The sequence below is a fragment of the Equus przewalskii genome, chromosome X (genome assembly GCF_037783145.1).
Source record: "Equus przewalskii isolate Varuska chromosome X, EquPr2, whole genome shotgun sequence".
Lineage (NCBI taxonomy): Eukaryota > Metazoa > Chordata > Mammalia > Perissodactyla > Equidae > Equus > Equus przewalskii.
The window spans coordinates 48300423-48323479 of record NC_091863.1 but is presented as its reverse complement, the minus strand read 5'-3'; the positions used below and the strand labels follow the sequence as shown (position 1 = coordinate 48323479).

The 23057-nt window shown below is 38.1% G+C and overlaps 1 protein-coding gene across 29 annotated transcripts in view; it reads left to right on the top strand.

Annotated features, from left to right (window-relative positions):
- ARHGEF9 (Cdc42 guanine nucleotide exchange factor 9) overlaps nucleotides 1-19493 on the top strand; it is a 570152-nt gene extending 550659 nt beyond the window's left edge. For all 29 annotated transcript variants that reach the window (XM_070605606.1, XM_070605602.1, XM_070605604.1 and 26 more), the window contains one exon: nucleotides 16179-19493. In XM_070605606.1, the coding sequence (XP_070461707.1) occupies nucleotides 16179-16360 (182 nt within the window). In that variant the 3' untranslated portion in view covers nucleotides 16361-19493. The remainder of the gene's footprint in view (nucleotides 1-16178) is intronic.
- Nucleotides 19494-23057: the final 3564 nt, after the last annotated feature.

The following is a 23057-nucleotide window of genomic DNA, read 5'->3' as shown; positions in this document are numbered from 1 at the left end:
TAATCATTGGAGAATGCAAATTAAAAACACAATGAGATATCATTACATACCTATTAGAAAGGCTAAAATAAAAAACAGTGACAACAAATGCAGGCAAGGATGCAGAGAAACTGACTCATTCATACTTTGTGGTGAAAATGTAAAACAGTACAGCCACTCTGGAAAATAGTTTGACAGTTTCTTAAGAAATGAAGCATACAACTACCATATGACCCAGCAGTTACACTCTTGGGCGTTTATCCCAGAGAGATGAAAATGTATTTTTACATAAAAACCTCTAAACAAATGTTCATAGCAGCTTTGATCATAATATCCTAAACTGGAAACAACTGATGTTTTTCAATGGGTGAGTAATTAAGCAGACTTTTATACATCTATGCCATAGAATATGACTCATAAATAAAAAGGAGCCAACTATTGGTACATGCAAACATTTGGGTGAATCTACAAGGAATTATGTTGCTTGAGAAAATCCAACCCCAAAGGCTACAAATGGTATGACTCATTTATAAACTTTATTAAAATGATGTAACTCAGAAATGGGGAACAGATTAGTGGTTGCAAGGAGTTAAGGAGGGGGTAGGGACAGGAGATAAGTGAGTATGGTTATAAAAGTGTAATAGAGTGATCTTTGTGATAATAGAAATGTTCTGACTCTTGACTGTCCTGTAGCAATGTTAATATCCTAGCCATAATATTGTACTATGGTTTTGCAAAATCTTATTACTTGAGAAACTGAATAAAGGGTACAAAGCATATCTCTGTATTTTCTCTTACAACTGCCTGTGAATCTACAATGATCTCAAAATAAAAAGCTTAATTAAAAAATTAAAATTAGCATTCCCCAAAACTCCCTCCCTGATATCTCCATATTGTTTGTTGCCATCCAGTAACCTCATACTTCTAACACTTGCCACCTTTGAAAACCGGTTGTTACAGGATGCCATCAAAATGGCAGAATAGTTTTCTACTGTTCTCCCCCTAAAGAACACTGGTTTTAAAAATCACCCACAGATGAGTGTGCTTTTGTGAAAGTCCAGGAGTCTAGTAGAGAAGTTCCAGACCACCCCTGGATAAAAATATAATCCATGATTTCACACATAGAAGAGGCCAGTTACTAAAGGTTAGAGGAGGTGACTGCTTCTTCAGATGTGAAGACAGCAGTGGAAGACTACAAAAAATGTGAAAAGTCAAGGAAACATGACATCACCAAAGGAACACAATAATTTTCCAGAAAATGACCCCAAAAGACATGGAGATCTACAACTTGCCTGATAAACAATAAAAAATTCAAAATAGTTGTTTTACGGAAGCTCAGTGAGCTACAAGTAAACAGAAGGACAGGTCAACAGAATCAGAAAAACAATACAGGAAGAAAACAGAGTAGAAATCATAAAAAAGAACCAACTGAGGAATATGATGAATGAAATGAAAAAATGCTATAGAGAGCATCAACAGACTTGATCAATCAGGAGAAAGAAACTGGGAAGTTAAAGACAGGACATTTGAAATTGTGAAGTCAGAGCAGAAAAAAGAAAGAATGGAAAAGAGTGAAGAAAGATGATGTGAGTTATGGGGTGAAATTAAGAGAATCAATCTACAAAATATTGGAATCTCAGAAGGGGAATAGAGGGGAAAGGAGCATAAAGCTTATTTAAAGAAATGATGTCTCAAAGCAGAACTGGTGAACCAGCCCCACTCCCTTTCCCCCAGCAGTGGCACTGGTCTTTCCAGCAGTGGGGATAGCAGCCAAAATCTAGATTTCCCTGGCAGGGTCAGGGTGCCCTGACCTGAGGTCTCAAAAAGCACACCAGCAACCAGAGGCTGCACAAGCAGCAATGGCATTTACTCATGGCTTAGCCCCTACTGCCCAAGTGGTGGTGGGTGGTTCACATGTCCTGAGGCTTCAGGAGCCACAACGGAACCCATGACGCAGTCCCCAGTGGTGGCACCCCCAACACCATCTCTTCCACCCATGGGGGCTGTATATAAGACCTTGGCCCCCAGCAGTGACAGTAACAGCCATGAACCCAGCGCTCCTGGTGGCAGTGCTGCCAGCACCTCCAGATAACCTGGGAGCAGCAGCACCCCAGCCCATGGAGAGCTACTGGGGGAACACGAAACCCAGATGAGGCAGCAGAACTGCAGGCAGCAGTAGGGCTCACAGTTCATTGCCACTAGACCTGCCTTACAAGAAGTGATGAAAGGAGACATCCCTACCTGAAATAAAAAGGCAAAAGTTTACAAACATTTCAGCAAGGTGATAGACAGAATGAGAAAATCACAACTCTACATCAGAATAGGTTTGTAAACATTTCATTATAACATAAAGGCTAAAGAGAAAGAAAGCATCAAAATAACTATAACAACTTCAATTTGGTAACAAACTCACAACACAAAAAAGGATAATTTGAGACAATAAAAATATGAAAGGGGAAGAGGCGGGGAGTGGAACCTTTATAAGCTGATGGAGATATAATGCTGTCAGCAGAAATAGGACTATCTCATCTATGAGATCTTTATACAAACCTCATGGTAACCACAAAACAAAATAAAAAATATCAGAGCAGAGTCACAAATCATAAATAAGCAGGAAACAGAGAAAAACATCACAGAAAACCACCAAACTAAAATGGCAGGCAGAAATACAAGGAAAAAGAAACAATGGAAATATAGAACAACAAGAAAACAAAAGATAAAATGGCAGTATTAAGCCCTCATGTAAAAATAATCACTCTAAATGTAAATGGGTTGAGTTCACTAATCAAAAGAGACAGAATGGCTGGATGGATTGAAAAAAAAAAGACCCAAAAATATGCTGCCCCCAGGAGACCCATCTCAGCTCTAAAGACAAACATAGGTCAGAATGAATGGATAAAAGGTTATACTACAAGAAAATGGCAACCAAAAGAAAGTGAATGTAGCCATATTTATATCAGACAAAATTGACTTCAAGCTAAAAACAAAAGAAACAAAGACATTATGTAATGATAAAAGGAACATTCCAATCCACCAAGAGAGCATAACACTTATTAATATATATGCACTTAACAAGAGCATGGAAGTATATAAAGCAACCACTTACAGACCTAAAGGGAGAAATTGAGAGCAGCACAATAATAGTAGGGTACTTTAACACCCCACTTACATCAATGGATAGATCATCCAGATAGAAAGTCAACAAGGAAACAGCAACCTTAAATGAAACACTAGACCAGGTGGACTTAATAGGTATATATAGAACATTCCATCTAAAATCAGTAGAATACACATTTTTCACAAGCGTACATGGAACATTCTCAAAGCTAGACCATGTGTTGGGAAACAAGGCAAGCATCAATAAATTTAGGAAGGTTGAAATAATATCAGTGTCTTTTCCCAACACAATGGTATAAAACTAGAAATTAACTACAAGAAGAAAGCTGGGAAAGTAAAAAATATGTGGAGAATAGACAACATACTACTGAACAACTATTGAATCAATGAATAAATCAATGAAAAACTCAAAGAAATACCTGGAAAGAAGTGAAAATGAAAGGACAACATGTCAAAACTTATTGGATACAGCCAAAGTTATAGTAAGAGGGAAGTTTATAGCAATACAGGTCTACCTCAAGAAAAGAATAAGGTCTCAAATAGGGAATCTAATTACTTTATCTAAAAGAACTAGAAAAAGGAGAACAAAGCCCAAAGTCAGTAGAAGGAAGGAAATAATTAAAATCAGGTCAGTAATAAATAAAACAGACTAAAACAACAACAGAAAGGATCAAACTAAGAGTTGGTTCTTTGAAAAGATAAAAAAAAAAAAATCGACAAATCTTTAGCCAGACTCACTAAGGAAAAAAAGACAGAAGGCTCAAATTATATACAATCAGACATTTAAGAGGATAAATTACAATGGATATGACAGAAATATAGTAGATTATAAGAAAATACTATGAAAATCTATGCACCAACAAATTGGATAACCTAGAAGAAATGGATAAATTCTTAGAATCATACAATCTCCCACAACTGAATCAAGAAGAAGTAGAGAATCTGAATAGACCAGTCACAATTAAAGAGATTGAAACAGTAATCAAAAACCTCCCAAAAAACAAAAGTCCAGGACCAGACGGCTTCTCTGGTGAATTCTACCAAACATTCAAAGAAGATTTAATACCTATCTTTCTCAAACTCTTCCAGAAATGTTGAAGAGGAGGAGACACTTCCTAGCTCATTTTAAGAGGCCAACATTACCCTGATACCAAAACCAGAGAAGGACAACCCAAAAAAGGAAAATTAGAGGCCAGTACCCCTGATGAACATAGATGCAAAAGTCAACAAGATATTAGCAAATTGACTACAATGATATGTTAAAAGGATCATACACCACAATCATGTGAGATTTATTCCAGGGATGCAGTGATGATTCAAAATCCACAAATCAATGTGATACACCACATTAACAAAATGAAGAGTAAAAATCACATAGTCATCTCAATAGATGCAGAGAAAGTATTTGATGAGATTAAACATCCATTTGTGATAGAAACTCAATAAAATGGGCATAGAAGGACAATACCTCAACATAATAAAGGCCATGTATCACAAACCCAGAGCCGGCATCATACTCAATGATGAAAAACTGAAACCTATCCTCTTTTAGAACAGGAACAAGACAAAGATGCTCATTCTCACCACTCTTATTCAACATAGTATTGGAATTTCTAACCAGAGCAATTAGGCAAGAAAAAGAAATAAAAGCATTAGAAATTGGAAAGTAAGAAGTAAAACTGTCACTATTTGCAGGTAACATGATTCCATACATAGACAACCCTAAAGAACCCACCAAAAAACTTAGAAATAATTAACAAATACAGTAAAGCTGCAGGATACAAAATCAACATACAAAAATTAATTGCATTTGTATACACTAACACCAAACTAGCAGAAAGAGAAACCAAGAATACAATCCCATTTACAGTCACAACAAAAAGAATAAAATACCTAGGAATAAATTTAACCAAGTAATTGAAAGACCTATACACTGAAAACTGTAAGACATTATTGAAAGAAATTGAAGAACATAAATAAATAGAAAGAGACCCAGCCTGAGTGGCATAGTGGTTAACTTTGGCATGCTCCACTTTGGTGGCCCGGGTTTGGTTCCCAGGCACAAACCTACACCACTTGCCTGTCATGGTGGCTCACCTACAAAAAGAGGAAGATTGGCAACCAATGTTAGCTCAAGGTGAATATTCCTCAGCAAAAAGAGGAATAGTGTCAATAGATGTTAGCCCAGGATGAATCTTCCTCAGCAAAAAAAAAAAAAAGAAAGAAAAAAGAAATAGAAAGCTATTCTATGCTGATGGATTGGAAGAACAGAATTGTCCATATTACCTAAAGCAATCTACAGATTCAATGCAGTCTCTGTAAGAATCCCAATGACACTGTTCACAGAAATAGAACACAGAATCCTAAAATTTATATGGAGCAACAAAAGACCTCAAATAGCCAAAGGAATCCTGAAAAAAAAGAAGAAAGCTGGAGGCATCACACTCCCTAATTTCAAAACATATTACAAAGATATAGTATTCCAAACAACGTGGTTCTGACAGGAAAAAAGACACAAAGATTAATGGAACAGAATTGAGAGCCCAGAAATAAAACTACACATTTATGGATGGCTAATCTTCAACAAATGAGCCACGAACATACAATGGAGAAAGGAAAGTCTCTTCAGTAAGTGGTGTTGAGAAAACTGGACAGCTACATGCAAAAGAATGAAAGTACACCATACACAAAAATTAACTCAAAATGGATTAATGACTTGAAGACCTGAAACCGTAAAACTCCTAAAAGAAAAATAGGCAGTATGCTCTTTGACATCAGTCTTAGCACTGTCTTTTTGAATCCCACGTCTCCTCCGGCAAGGGCAACAAAACAAAAAGAAACAAATGGGGCTACGTCATACCAAAAAGCTTCTACATGACAACAGAAACCATCGGCAAAAAGAAAAGTCAACCAGGTCTGGCCCAGTGGTATAGAGGTTAAGTTTGTGTGCTCTGCTTCAGCAGCCCAGGATTTGCCAGTTCAGCTCCCAGGCTTGGACATATACACTGCTTATCAAGCTGTGCTGTGACAGGCATCCCACATATAAAGTGGAAGAAGATGGGCACAGATGTTAGTTCAGGGCCACTCTTCCTCAGCAAAAAAGCAGGATTGGCAACAGATGTTATCTCAGGGCTAATCTTCCTCAAAAAGAAAAAAAGAAAAGTCAACCCATCACCTGGGAGAAAACATTTGCAAATCATATATCCTATAAGTGGTTAATTTCCAACATATATAAAAATCTCAGGCAAGTCAACAGACAAAAAAGCAAACAACCCAATGAAAAAATGGGCAGAGGATATGAACAGACATTTTTCCAAAGAAGATATACAGATGACCAACAGGCACATGAAAAGATGTTCATTATCACTAATTATTAGAGAAATGCAAATCAAAACTACGAGATATCACCTTATACCCATCAAAATGGCTATTATTAATAAGACAAGAAATAACAAGTGTTGGAGAGGATGTGGAGAAAAGGGAGCCCTCTATACTGCTGGTGGAAATGCAAACTGCTACAGCCACTATGGAAAACAGAAAAGAGATTTCTCAAAAATTTGAAAATAGAAATACTGTGTGATCCAGCTATTCCACTTATGAGTATTTATCCAAAGAACATGAAAACATTAACTTTAAAAGATATATGCACCCCTATGTTAATTGCAACATTATTCACAGTAGCCAAGACTTGAAAGCAACCCAAGTGCCCATCAATGGGTGAATGGATAAAGACTATGTGGTATATTTGTATACAATGGAATACTACTCAGCCATGAAAAAGAAGAAATCATGCCATTTGTGACAACATGGGCAGACCTTGAGGGTATTATGCTAGGTGAAGTAAGTCAGACAGAGAAAGAAAATTACCATATGATTTCACTCATATGTGAAAGATAAACAAACAAACAAACACGCATATAGATAAGGAGAACAAACTGGTGGTTACCAGAGTGGAAGGGAATGGAGGGAGGGAGAAATGGGTAAAGGGACATATATGTATGGTGATGGATGGAAACTAGACTTTTAGTCGTGAACACAATCAAGGCCATACAGAAGGCAAAATATAATGGTGTGCACCTGAAATTTAGACAATGTTATAAACCAATGTGACCTCAATAAAATAATAAATAAAATAAAGTTAGCTTTAATGTTCACCATAAAAATATAATATCTAAGAACTTCCCAATTCTGGGAAGATATTTGGACCTCCAAATTCATGAGGCTCATTGGTTTCCAAACAATATGAACCCAAAATGATCTTCACATTATAATGTAATGACTATTATAATGAAACTGTCTAAAATCAAAGACAAAGAAGAGTAAAAACATTAAGAGAAAAAAAATCCTCATGTACAAGGGAACCCCCATATGGCAAACAGCAGATTTCTCAGTGGAAACTTAGCAAGGCAGTAGAGAGTTGGATGATATGTTCAATGTGCTGAAAGAAAAAAACGGCCAGCCAAGAATACTGTACCCAGGAAAATTTTCCTTCAGAAATGAAGGAGAAAGACTTTCCCAGACCAAAAAAAAAAAAAAAGCTGCTGAGAGAGTTCATTACCAATAAACTTGTCTTAGAAGAAATACTAAATGGAATTCTTCAAGATAAAATAAAAGGAAGCTAATTAGTAACATGAAAATGTATTAAAATATAAACACTGTAAAAATAAGTATATAGTCTAGTTCAGAATACTCTAATATGTTGTTGTGTTAATCACTTCAATTACTATACAGGATGAAGTACAGAAAGATTAAAAATAACTCAGTAGAGTGATTTGTTAATAGATAATAAAAAGATATAAATTGTGACACCAAAAACATAAAATGTGATGAGGGGGAGTAAAAGGGTAAAGTTTTTGTATGTGGTCAAAGTTAATTTGTTATCAGCATAAAATTGCTGTGACTATAAGATGTTTTATGTAAGCTTCATTGTAACCACAAAGCAAAAACCTACAGTAGATACACAAAAGAAAAAGAGAGGTGAATCAAAGCATACCGCTATGGAAAATCATCAATTCAAAAAGCAAAATAGCACGAGAGTAAGAAAGGAATAAAGGAACTGCAGAACAGCTAGAAATTTAACTAGTAAGATAGCAGTAGTAAATTTTTGCCTATCAATAATTACTTTAAATTCTCCTATCAACATGGATCCGAGTGACTGAATGGATTTAAAAAGGCACAACTATATACTGCCTACAAAAGACTCAATTCACTTTTAAGAACTCTAATAACCTCAAAGTGAAGAAATGGAAAAATATATTCCATGCAAGTGGAAACCAAAAGAGAGCAAGGGTAGCTATACTAATATCAGAGAAATAAACTATATGTCAAAAACTGTCACAAGAGACAAAGGTCATTATATAATAATAAAAAGGTAATCCATTAAGAGAATATAACAACTGTAAATATATATGCACCCAAGATCAGAGCACCTAAATATATTAAGCAAAACTAACAAATCTGAAGGAAGGAACAGACAACACTATAATAATAGTGAGAGATTTTAATACCTCACTTTCAAGAATGAATAGATCACCTAGGCAAAGAAAAATGATTAAGAAAGCATTAGACTGGAAATATATTTAAACCAAATGAACCTAAAACACATATGAGGAACATTCCATACAACAGCAGCAGTATTCACATTTTTCTCAGTCACACGTGGAACATTCTCCAGAATATCATGTATTAGGTCACAAAACAAGACTTAACAAACTTAAGACTGAAATCATATCAAATATCTTTTTCAACCACAATGGTATGAAACTAGAAATCAATAAAAGGAAAAATGGAAGATTCACAATATATGGAAATTAAACAAGACACTCCTGAACAACCAATGGGTCAAGAAAAAACAAAATGGAAAACAAAAACTATCTTGAGATAAATGAAAGTGGAAACACAACATACCAAAAGTTATGGGATGCAGCAAAAGCAGTTCTAGGAAGGAAGTTTATAGTGATAAATGCCTACACTAAGTAAAAAGAAAGATTTTAAATAAATGATCTAATTTTACACTTCGAGGAAGAAGAACAAGAAGAAAAAATTAAGCCGAAAGTTAACAGACCAAAAGGAAATAACAAAGATTGGAGCAAAAATAAATGAAATAGAGACCAGAAAAACAGTAGAAAAGATCAATGAAATTAAGAACTGTTTTTGAAAAGATAAAATTGACAAATCTTTAGCTAGACTAAGAAAGAGAAAACTCAAATATATAAAATCAGAAATTAAAAGGAGATATTACAAATGATACCACAGAAATAGAATCAGAATACTGTAAACAGTTATCCACCCAGAAATTGGATAACCTAGAAGAAATGGATAAATTCCAAGAAACATACAATGTACAAAGACTGAATTATGTAGATATAGAAAATCTCAACTTACTAATAGTAAGAAGATTGAATCAGTAATCAAAAACCTCCCAACAAAGAAAAGTCCAAGAGCAGATGGCTCCACAGGTGAATTTTACTAAATATTTAAAGAAGAATTAACACCAATTTTTCCCAAACTCTTGCAAAAAATTGAAGAAGGGGCAACACTCCCAAACTTATTTTATGAGGTCAGCATTACACTGATACCAAAGCCAGATAAGGACACTACAAGAAAAGAAAACTACAGGCCAATATCCTTGATGAATGTAGATTCAGAATTCCTCAACAAAATGCTAGCAAACCAGGTTCAACAGTACATGAAAAGATCATACACCATCATCAAGTGGGATTCATCCCTGGCTTGCAAGGATGGTTCAACATATGCAGATCAACAAATGTGATACACTACATTAGTAGAAAGATAAAAATCATATGATACTCTCAATAGATGCTGAAAAAGCTTTTCACAAAATTCAACATCTTTTCACGATAAAAACTCTCAACCAATTAAGTATAGAAGGAAAGTACCACAGCATAATAAAAGCCATATATGACAAGCCCACAGCTAACTTTGTACTCAATGATGAAAGGTTGAAAGCTATTCGTCTTATATCAGGAACAACACAATGGTGCTCACTCTCACCACTCCTATTCAATACAGTACTGGAAATCCTAGCCAAAGCTATCAAGGCAGGAAAAAGGCAAAAGTGTCCAAATCAGAAAGGAGGAAGTAAAATTGACTCTGTTGGCCTTTGACAGATTTTTAAATATAGAAAATCCTAAAGACTCCACCAAAAAACTGTTATATCTAATCAGTGAGTTCAGTAAGGTGGCAGGATGCAAAATCAATGTACAAGACTCAGTAATATTTCTATAAACCAAAAATAAATTATTTGAAAAACAGAGAACACAATCCATTTATAGTATTATCAAAAACAATAAAATACTTAGGAATAAATTTAACTAGGAGGTGAAAGATGTGTATGCTGAAAACTTTAAGACATTTATAAAAGAAATTGAAGAAGACAAAATAATGGAAGATATCCTGTGTTCCTGGATTGGAAGAATTAATGTTGTTTATGTGTCTGTACTACCCAAAGCCATCTATAGATTCAATGCATTCTCTACCAAGATTCCAATGGCATTTTTTACAGAAATAGGAAAAACAATCCTGAGATTTGTATGGAACCATAAAAGACCCTGAATAGCCAAAGCGATCCCAAGAAAGAACAAAGCTGGAAGCCGCACACTTTCTGACTTCAAAATATACTACAATACTATAATAGTCCAAGCAGTATAGTACTGGGAAAAAATGCAGATACATAGACCAGAGGAAGAGAATCTAGAGCTCAGAAATAAACCCATGCGTATATGGTCAACTAATATATGACAAGGGAGCCAAAAATACTCCATGGAGAAGGACAATCTCTTTAATAAATGGTTCTGGGAAAACTGGATATTCACATGCAAAAGAATGAAACTAGACCTCTATCTTACTTACACACAAAAATTAACTTGAAATGGGTTAAAGTCTTAAATATAAGACTGGAAACAATCAAATCACTGTAAGAAAACATGGGGAAAAAGCTTCTTGACATTGATCTTGGCAGTGAATTTTGTGATACGATGCATAAAGTAATGCAACAAAAGCAAAAAATAGACAAATGGAACTACATCAAACTAAAAGGCAAAAGTCAAAAAAATGAAAAGGCAGCCTATGGAATGGGAGAAAATATTTACAAACCACATATATGTTAAGGGGTTAATATATAAGGAATTCATACTACTCAACAGCTAAAAATAAACCCCACAAATAATCCAATTTAAAAATGGACAAAGGCCCTAAATGGACATTTTTCCAAAGAGAATATTCAAATGGCCAAGAAGTACATGGAAAGGTGCTCAATATTACTAATCACCAGGAAATGCAAATCAAAACCACAGTAAGATATCAGCTCACACCTGTTAGAATGGCTCTTATCAAAAGATAAGTGATAAGTTGTACACTGTTAGTGGGAATGTAAGTTGATACACATGCTATGAAAAACAGTATGAAGGTTCCTCAGAAAATAGAAAAAAGAACTACTATATGATCCAGCAACTTCACTTCTGGGTATATATCCAAAGGAAATGAAATTAGGATCTTGAAGACGTATCTTCAGTCCCATGTTCCATTGCAGCAGTATTCATAATAGCCAGAATATGGAAACAACCTAAGTGTCCTTTGACAGATGAATGGATAAAATAAAAGTGATACACACACACACACACACACACACACACACACACACAGAGGAATATTATTGAGCCATAAAAAAGGAAATCCTGCCTTTTGCCATATCATGGATAAACCTGGAAGCTATTACACTAAGTGAAATAATTCAAACATAGAAAGACAAATAATGTATGTTCTCCCTTATATGTGGGATAATAAAACTGAACTCATAGAAACAGAGAACAGATTGGTGGTTGCCAGATGCAGGGAGTGTGTGGTGGAGGAAATTGGTGAAAGTTGTCAAAAAGTGAAAAATTCCACTTATAAAATAAATGTTTTGAGGAGGTAATGTACAGCATGGTGACTCAAGTTAACAATACTGTATTGTACATTTGAAAGTTGCTAAGAGAGTAGATCTTAAAAGTTCTCATCAAAAGAAAAATATGTGTAACTATGTGAGGTGATAGATGTTAAGTAACCTTATTGTGGTTATCATTTCACAGTATATACATATATTAACTCATGTGGTACACCTTAAAACTTATATAATGTAATATGTCTATTATATCTCAATAAAACTGGGGGAAAAAAAGAAATACAAAATCTGAACAGACTGATAAAAGTAAGAAGATTGAAACAGTAATCAAAAACCTCCCAACAAAGGAAAGCCCAAGAACAGATGGTTTCATTGGTGAATTCTATGAAACATTTACAGAAGAATTAACAATAATCCTTCTCAAACTCTTCCAAAAAATTGAAGAGAAAGGAACACTCCCAAACTCATTTTAAGAGGCCAGTATGCCCTGACACCAAAGCCAGATAAAGACTATAAGACAATACAGGCCAGTATCCCTGATGAATATAGATGCAAACCTCCTCAACAAAATACTAGCAAACAGAATTCAGCAGCACATTAAAAGAATCGTACACTATCATCAAGTGGGATTCATCTCTGGAACACAAGGATCATTCAATGTATGCAAATCAATAAATGTGATACACCACATTAAGAGAATGAAAGATAAAAATCAGTGATCATCTCAAGAAATGCAGAAAAAGCGTTTGACAAAATTCATCATTCTTTCATGATAAAAACTCTCAATAAATTGGGTATACAAGGAATGTACTTCAATATAATCATAATGTTGTATGACAGGCCCATCACTAATAACGTTATACTCAATGGTGAAAGATTGAAAGCTTTTCCTCTAAGTTCAGGAACAAGACAAGGGTGCCAACCCCCATCACTCCTATTCAACATAGTGCTGGAAGTTCTAGCCAGAGCAATCAGGAAAGAAAAAGAAATAAAAGTCAAAAAGGAAGCAGTACAATTGTTTCTGTTTGCAGATGACATGATTTTATATATAGAAAACCTTAAAGACTCTCCCAAGAAATATTAAAATAATAGAGGAATTCAGTAGTGTTTCAGGATATAAAATCAATATACAAAAATCAGTTGTGTTTCACTAATGATGAACATCCAAAAGAGAAATTAAGGAAACAATCCCGTTTGTAATAGCACAAAGTAGAATTAAATACTTAGGAATAAATTTAACCAAGGAAATTAAAGATCTGTACACTGAAACCTATTAGACGTTTATGAAAGAAATGAAAGTAGATACAAATAAATGGAAATGTATTTTGTGTTTATGAATTGAAGGAATTAACATGGTGAAAATGTCCGTAACACCCAAAGCCATCTCTAGATTCAGTGCAGTCCCTATCTCAAATTCCATAGCATTTTTCATGAAAGTAGATAAAACAATCTTAAAAGTCATATGGAACCACAGAAGACCCCAAATAGCCAAAGGAATCCTGAGAAAGAAGAGCAAAGCTGTATCACACTTCCTGATTTCAAACTTTATTACAAACCTATAGTAATCAAACAGTATGATATGGGCACAAAAAACAACTTACAGACCAATGGAACAAAATTGAGAGCCAAATTATAAACCTGCCTTTACAGTCAACTAGTATTTGTCAGGAGGCCAAGAATATTCAGTGAGGAAAGGATAGTCTCTTCTATAACTGGTATTGGGAAAATTGGATATTCAGATGCAAAAGAATGTATTGGATCCCTGTCTTACATCACTCACAAAAATTAACTTGAAATGGATTGAAGACTTAAGTGTAAGACATAAAACTCCTAGAAGAAAACATAGGGAAGATACTTCTTGAAATTGGTCTTGGCAATGAGTTTTTGAATCTGACACCAAAAGCACAAACAACAGAAACAAAAATAAACAAGTAGGACCACATCAAACTAAAAAGCTTCAGCATAGCAAAAGAAAGAGTCAACAGAATGAAAAGGCAACATATCGAATGGGTGAAAATATTTGCAAACCATGTATCTGATAAAGGGTTAATATTCAAAATATATAAGCAACTCTTACAACTCAGTAGCAAATAAACAAATAGTCCATTTAAAAAATGGACAAAGGATCTGAACAGACATTTTTCCAAATAAGACATACAAATGGATATATAAATGATGTATAAGTACAAGAAAAGGTGTTCAACATCACTAATCATCAGAGAAATGCAAATCAAAACCACAATGAGATACCATTTCATATCTGTTAGAGTAGCTTTCTCCAAAAGACAAGAGATAAGTGCTGGCAAGGATGTGGAGAGAAGAGGGAACCCTTGTGCACTGATGGTGTGAATGTAAATGGATAAGCCACTATGAAAACAGTATGGAGAGTCCTCAAAAAATTAAAAATAGAATTGCCATCTGATCCAGCAATCCCACTGCTGAGTATGCATGAGAAGGAAATGAAATCAGCATCTCAAAGAGATACCTGCACCTCCATGTTCATTGCAGCATTATTCACAGTAGGAGAGACATGGAAACAACCTACATGTCCTTTGGTGGATGAATGGATAAAATAAACATGGTGTATACATATACAGTGGAATGTCATTCAACCATAAAAAGAAGGAAATCTTGCCGTTAATGGAAACATGGATGCACTTTGAGGGCATTATGCTATGTGAAATGTCAGACAGAAAAATACAAATACTATGTGATTTTACTTTTATGTAGAATCTAAAAAAGGCAAACTTACAGAAACAGAAACTATGTTGGTGGTTGCCAGGGGCTGAGGTTGGGGGAAGTAGGGAGATGTTGGTCAAAGGGCACAAACTTCCAGCTATAAGATGAAGAAGTTCTGGGTATATAATGTACAGTGTGGTGATAATAGTTAATTATACTTTATTGTATACTTGAGAGTTGCTAAGAGAGTAGTTCTTAAATGCTCTTACCACAAAAAAAGGTAATTATGTGAGGTGATGGATATTCTAACTAACCTTATTGTGGTAATCATTTTGCAGTATATGCGTGTATCAAATCATCATATTGCACACCTTAAACTTACACAATGTTATATGTCAGCTATATCTCAATAAAGCAGGAAAACAAAAATAAGAACAAAAGCAAAACAAAGTACTGGCTTTTAGAAGAGAACCAGTTCTTTTCCACTGAAGTGCTGACGGCTGATGATGACTTAATATGATACTACTTCCAGGGTAATGGAATCAAGTCATCAAACAAAGGCAAACAAAGAAGCTGTAATGTTGAAATTTCAGGCACTGGCCGAAAGATGAGGAAGGTATTTGGGAGCAAGAGAGAGGTCTTCCTTGAATTCTGAATCATATGCTATATGCCTCAGCCTATTTTGTTCTGAAAATAGATTAGGATTAAACTTTAAGTTTAGGGCCCCTGGGTCCTGGAATCCTCTATTCATGCAAATTTTGCTTTAATAGGTGCAAACCCTCCTATGAAAGTTGAGAAGACATTGAAGCATTCTTTTTGAAAGATCATAAATATATTCCAAGTCTTCCTTGTGTTCCACGGATCATATCTTCCAGTGGTGAATTTGCTTTCTCCCTCAACTACCAATGTCGCTTCCCTATTAAATACGGTTTCATCACTCTCAACCTGGCGTAGAACACTGGATCACTTGTATGTTAGCTTTAAGAAAACCATTTCCCCCCAGAGACCTGCCCTGAATTTGGTAGTTCTTGACCAGGCTCTTTTCACACTTCCATGGGGAGTTGAGGAGGAAGAAAACCAAAGTTGTTTGAAGTTAAATGGAGATTGTTTGGTTATTTGCAGGACCAAGCCCTGCATAATGGAGTATGGTCTCTTGGAAAGAGCTCTGAACTGAGAAGTCAAAGAATGTGGGTTATAGCCCTTGCCTTGTAACCTTGGGTATGACATTTCCCTTCAGGTTTCGGTGTCTTCATATGTAAAATGGCTGATGGCAACACCCCAAGTTTCTCAGTGATACCTGAGTAGATGGGAAAGCGTGTGTTATTGCACCATTCCAAAATCTGTTAAGGAATGGAATTCTTTTGAATGATTTTCAGTTCCAGTTCACACTCTCTAAAATAGGCTTCATTGAATTGTCTGCCCAAAGTGGTCACTGGGTGATTTGAGAAGCCCCTTGCTACTTAACTTATACCCTTTCCCTTTGATCTCCCATCTACTCTAGGTGTCAACTCTGCCCGCTCAGTTCCTCCTTCCTACCCACCACCGCAGGACCCGTTAAACCAGGGCCAGTACCTGGTCCCCGATGGCATCGCTCAGTCGCAAGTCTTTGAGTTCACCGAACCCAAGCGCAGCCAGTCACCATTCTGGCAAAACTTCAGCAGGTTAACCCCCTTCAAAAAATAATACCTATAGGGAGGCAGATAATTTTAAAATAAAGCAAATAAAATTATATTTATAGATGGACCTTTTTTCGGAGAAGCACTGTTGAAATTTATATATACACACACACACACACACACACATATACATATATGTGTGTGTGTGTGTATATATATGTGGACATACACACACATACCCTTGAGTGTACACACACACACACACACACACACACACACACACACGGACCAAAAATGTTTTCTGTTGTTTTGGGGAAGTAAAATCTGTAGTTGGTAGGAGGAGGTACCAATGACTTCCAAAAAGGTGGACCCCTTCTTAAAAGCTTTCCGTTCTTACCTTGTCCCCCTCCCCTTTACTTTCAGAAATTGACATTTCTATTTGTTCCTTTTCTTGTTGAGATAATCTCTTTGCTCCCCTGTGAGTGATTCATTGACTTATTATTACCATAGATGTGTTTGTATTGTTTTTTTCTTTCCTGATGATACTGATCCTGGTGACTTTTGAATTTAATTTGATGTAGTGGAGTTTTGGAGTTTGGGAGTTTGGAATTTCTTTTCTTCCTTTTCCTTTTCACTGGGTAAAGGGAGAATCCCCTTTCTCCTCTACCTTAGCTGAACATCTGTGAGTATTTTTGCAGCCCTGCAGTTGCCCAAACCAGCCTTTTTCCTGCATCTTCTGTCCTCAGTCGTGCCAGTCTGGACATGATCTGTTGTGCCCTGTGACATAACTGCTCGATATTTCTATTGCTTTCACTGTATTTCAGGTGTTGTAGAGGGGTCAAAACCAAACAGAAGCAAGGGAGTGTCAGAGTATAATGATGCTGGAGAGGACCTTCAGGGAAAGTTCTGCATTTGGGCTTTTTTTTCTCCCCTAGCACTGGGAGGTCCCATGTTGCAGCACTGTTGGGTCATGACAGTTTTGTATCTCAGGTTTAGTTTGGGCCAATTATTCTCTTCTTCAGGCCTCTTTGGTTATGGTGTTCCTTCTAGGCCTGTCCCTCCCCTAACCTAAAAGATCTCAACTGGAAGCAAAGAAGCTGAGATTCTGCCTCCTGGGGGGGGGATTCAACTGCCTCTAGCACCAAGTAGGGTTAACGCAGGGCTCCACACCACAATCGGTTCAGGAGCCTGGTCGTCCCAGCTTCAATCTGCAGATTGTTTAGGCAGCATTTATAGGAGTCAGTGGAGGGGTCAAGACAGAGCCCACCTGACCAAGATCATCAGCTGCCTTGAAATTATTGACCTGGGCAGGATTCAAGGCTGATAGTAACCTTTTATGGCAAAGAACAGGGATGGGCATGGAAAGAGACAGCCTTGGCCCAAGATATGTACCTGGAGTTCCTACCACTCAAGTTACATGAGACATCCCCCATTGTTAGCAGTTTGAATGGACAATCTTCTATGGCTTCTTCCTTCCCCCCTCCCTCTCTTCCTTCTTTTTCCTGCTCTCCTGGCACAGGAGAATTGCTGATATCAGCATAGTTAAAGTACTTCTGGCACTCAAATAAGGCCCTGTTTCCAACATTCTCCCATCCCAGGACATTTGAAGCAAGTAAGTGAGAAACCCAGGGGGGACTTTTTCCTGTGGAGAAAGGGTCTGAGGCAAAGATGCTACCGTCAGACTCATTTTTAGCAGGCTTTACACTTAGGCAAAACTAACCTGTCCCACAAAGAGGCAGGCTCCCTATGGGTGTAGGAGTACCTGTTCCTCCTCCCTACGTGGTCCCTGGGGTGGATAGACCTTGAATAGCAAGGAAAATGGAATACAAAGGAGTAAGGATGGGCCCTGCTATGGAGAGCCACTCTAGCAAAGAATCTGGAGATTGAGTCTGTCCTGGACCCCACAGGAGAAGACTTCATCATGGAAAGACCTCAGCTTACTGAGCAGCAGCCATGGCTGCATGGGGCTCTCAGCATAGCTGGCTTGATTGCTGCTCTATACCTCCTTACGTAAATCATGTCCTGCCCAACCTTGGAATTTTTCCTCGGTAGCAATCAAAATACAAGCTGTTTAACCTTCCATTCCACTACACCAAAATCAGACTTGTGAAGTAAGCCAAGGATAACCCTGAACTGAACAGAGGGCTGGAGCTTGGGACTGGCCACCACTGCTCAGCACATGACTCAGCTGCTTAAGCCCCCTTCACAAGGAACCTGGTACCCAGTGCCTACACTAAAATGTCCTCCTTGGCAAACAGAATGTGCTTCAGTGGCTATGTAGGCCTCCCTTGGGTATACATTATTTTCCTACTTTCCATTCCTCCCCACTAGGCTTGGCTTTAACATGTTTCTCCAGGGGATGGGGACACAGCAAGAGGGGATGCTTGGACAAGTCCCTGGACCTACAACATCTCTTGGCCAAGTTCCCTCGTCCTACCTGCTCCTCTAGGCCTTTGCCCAGAGCTCCAGGATCAGGGATATCACCTCTCACCACCCACTTCTCATCCACCCAACCCACTGGCCTCATCAATACCAACAACTTGTAAAAACAACAATAAAGCAGTTTGCCATTAGTTGGAGTGTTCCCCCAGCCTATGGCAGCAAAGAAGACCAGTGGCCAGCAGCACCGAGGGGAACCCCATTGCCTGGGCTCAAGATCCAAGCCTCTTCTGTGTCCCCACAGCAGTAATATCCCCAAGAACTTTGTAAATCTTCTCTGTTTCTGCATGGCCAGAGCTCCCCTTTCCTCAACTCAATGAGGCCTGGATTTGCTCTCCAAAAGGCTTTGCTAGTGTGTTCTATGGACCCTGCTGTGGGATGGTCCTAACACAGAAATCCAACTCCTCTTTCTCTCTCCCTCTCTCCCCTTCTCTCTATATATGTATATCTCTACTGGATTTATAAGGACAGCAACAAGACAGTTGTAACAATTCTAGTGTGAAGCCAAATAGTGATCTTTTAGTGCTTTGGGGATGGGGTGGGCTGGGGTAGATGGAAGGGCAACAGTGATTTTGATTACCCCTGCTGCTCTGCATTTGCCAGTTTATTATTTCGTTTCTTTTATCTGACTGTTTGACCCTGTCAAACAAGTGTCAAAGTTGTGTGTTTAAAAAAATGTTTAACAACAAAAATATGATGTTGTAATGACAGAAAGCCTTATGAAAATATTTATGGAGTTCAATAAAAGAAGTAAAAAGACACGTCCAGGCATAACTCTTGTGCCATTTTGTGTATGTGTGTGTGTATGTGTATGTGTGTCTGTTTTATCAATTGCAAAATAAAGGGGATTTTCCTGGTGGGAAGCAGCTTACCCCAACCTAGTCTTGACCTGCCAGCCCTGTTGTTCCATTGCCAAGTATCCCATGGACTGTCCTTCCATGCCCTTTCTGGAATACTGGACGGCAAGAAGCAAGTTTGATCCTATAACCAGGGGCACTTCAAGTGTCTTTATGAATGAGGCTGTCCTTCCTGTCACCAGGCCCTTTGAGAAGACTTGAACGCCCTTTCCTGACTTTGCTCCTTTTCCTTGCAGCTGCAAGTTCAGTACCTGCCCTTGGCACTCATGGGAGCTTAAAAGCTGCTTTTGGACCCAGCCAGAGGCCATGTCACTTAGGAATCCCACACCTCTAGTTCTTTCCTAATACTTCCAGTCTTATCTCCTCAGAGATAGACACATTCTTTATCCATCTCCCAAAGTGGCTAGAATGACCTTACTGGTTTTTTCATCATGATATAGCCTGCAAATAGATGCTCCTTGCTGCTCACAAGGCCCCCATGTGATGTCTTATGCTGCACATCAGAGATACAATAGTGGATCTGTTCTGCTACTGTTTCATCTGCTTTTCTCCAGAGAAACTAAGCGCTGACTCTAATAAAGTGATTATTTACTAAAAGGGTCTAAATAATTGTTCCAAGCTATAGAGTTGAGAGGAAGAGCAGGTGTTGTGCCTCTGGGTTAGGGTATGAGCTCTTTTTGTTCTAGGTCTTGAGGATGCCTTCCACCAAGATTTGGAGAAAGTGATGATCTAACCCTCCCCTTCAATAACCTTTACCATTTCTCGATTTCTTGGCTCTCTCCTCATTTAACCTCTGTTTTCTACTGTCCCCACCTTTTCCTTTTTCTATGGGGTCTACCATCTCTCTCCACCAAACTTAGAAGGCTCACTTCTCAGCAGTCCCTTCTGCATCTTGCCAATTCTCAGCCTCTTCAACTTCCAGAGGTGAATCTCAATTACCTCCTGCAGAGCAAGAGGGCTGCATCTGGTGTCAGTGCTCCATAATTACATTCTGAAGATCCTTGAGTGGAGAGAGAAAACAAATGGTGGGTGTCTTATACTCTGGGATGTAGCTGGTTCTCTCCTAAGGAACCTAAAATCAAACGTGTCTCATCACCAAAAGAATTGTTTCTAAAAGCCCCATATGGTCCATATGATAAATCCATATTCTTTATTACCATAGAGAATGGCTCTACTACTTATAAACTTATTTGCTAAGAGAATTTACACACTTCCTGCCCTCAGTTTTATTACAAAGCACCTTATATTCACTGATAAGGGCCACTATATTCATTAATGAAAGTGCCACTTGCCTCTCTAATTACTAAGTTTTCAATTTGTCTTCTCTAATTACTAAGTTTCTCCCCTTGACTAGAGGCAGAAGAGGCAGTGGATGTTAATTATCATTTTCAGGAGGCCTTCAAAGATGTTTGCCACAGAGCCTTAGCCCATCCCAAGATCATTGTGTCAAGGATGATGGCTTCTTGCTCTACTTTCCTCAGGATCTTTTGGGGGACTCGGGTGGGGAGAGATGTCTTTGTGGTGTGCCCCAATGGCCAGAACTAGAATGGGGAGAGAAAAATCATCCCGGTTTCCAGGATGGCCAAAATGGCCTCTTGGTAGAACAAGTCATCTCTGACCTATCTCTATCCTGGGAAGGCTTCCACCAGGCCTAATGGAAGAGACTTATGGCTTGTCTAAATACAATAATTTCTCTTGTTTTCAATTGCCTTATCATATATAGGGTGTCATTTAATCCTTATGACAACCATTTGGCAATGGGATTATTAACCCCATTTCACACAGGAGAAGCCAGCGGCTCATTTAAAGTGATTAGCCAAGGTTATCCAGCTTGTGAGTATTCTTCACCTATCCCCCAACCCCATTCGAACTGATCGCAGAGCCGCTCACTCTCAGAATGTGGGGTGGTGTGGGTTGGGGGGGTTGGAAGCAAGAATGTGGAATAAGCTGATACTAACATGTGAATGAGTATCACTCCCTGTACTCTCCTTGAGAGCCCTATCTCTTAAATTCTCTAATCTAGGCATCCAACAGGTGACTACAGCTATAGGTCCTTTTGTCTCTAGTACCAAAAGCAAGTGGGAGGAGGACCAAGGTCTCTGCTGTGGACTTTGGCTTACTTCAGTGTTTCAGTCACTGAGCCCAGCACTGTGCTGCTTGGCCCACTTAGCTTTTGGACCCTTTGGAATATCCTTATTCATGTCGACCTGCTCACCCCTGGGTCCCAGAAACTTCTGTCCTGACCAGGATATGGGCCCAATGAGGTAGATCTTGCTTGCCCAGGCCTTTACCTGCCAGGCCCAAGATAACAAAATGAGACTTCCCAGCATTCCCCCAAGTCCCACCACCTGCAGGACAACAGGTCAGCCTGGCCATAGGTAGATTAGACCAGCTAGGTTTGCAACACAGTTGAAGAGGGATGTTTGGAGGTAAGATACATGTCCCCTGGAAGCACACTCTTTTGGTTCCATCTCTCCCATTTCTGTCTTGGGCTATGACATCCTTCTGTAGTAGGCTATGAGTATCACATAGACACTGTTTTCTCATATAGTTGGGGAAGAGTAAAAGAGGGATGGTACATGGGCATACAGTGTTCTTCAGAAGCCTCTATTTTACTTAGTTCACCAATAAGTCATTTAACGCAGCTTCCTAGGTGAGGCTATGGCCATCTCCACAGTAGCCATGCCTCTCCACAGTCCTGCTGCCAACTAGCTGAATTAGATTTAGCCCAGATATCCTGAGTATGTAATCTGGGCCAGGCCTTGTGGTAGGTACACTAGGAATACCAAGATGACAAAAATAAAATCTCTATCCATAGTCACTCAGATTTTAGTGAGAACATATAAGCATGGGCCATAACAGGAATGGATAGGGGCCTAGAGGCACTCAGAGAATGGCGTAATTAAATCTGATTGAGGGAGATCTCTGTAATCAGGATAAGTTTGCTTATGCTGCAGCAACAGATATTCCCAAAATCTGAATGGTTTAACATACAAGAGTTTATTTCTTGCTCATGCAAATTCTGCTGTGGGGTCAGGTGACTCTCCAGGACAGTTATCCTCCATGTGATAATGCACAATCTGGGCTGTTTCTGCATTACTACATCTCTGTCTCAACATATACTTCTATAATCATCACAACTGGAGAGAGAGCCCTGAAGTGTTTCTTTCTTACAGTTAAATTCTCTAACCCTGCTTTGAGGCACATAGTTTCACCAACTTCAAGGGAATAGAAAACTGTAAAAGTTCTATAAGCTCAGAAGGGCGGGAGAAGTAGATATGAGTGAACATTAGAAATCTCTACCAAAAAAGGAAAGGTTTGAACTTAGAAGGCAGAGAAAATTCTACCATGTTGTGCAGGTTAGAGTAACTGAGAAGTTAGAAGGAGTAGTCCACACAAGACCACCCTCTCTTCTGAAACCAATTTCAAGTCCAGGGCTCCCCAAGGCCACCCTTAGGTTTGATAATT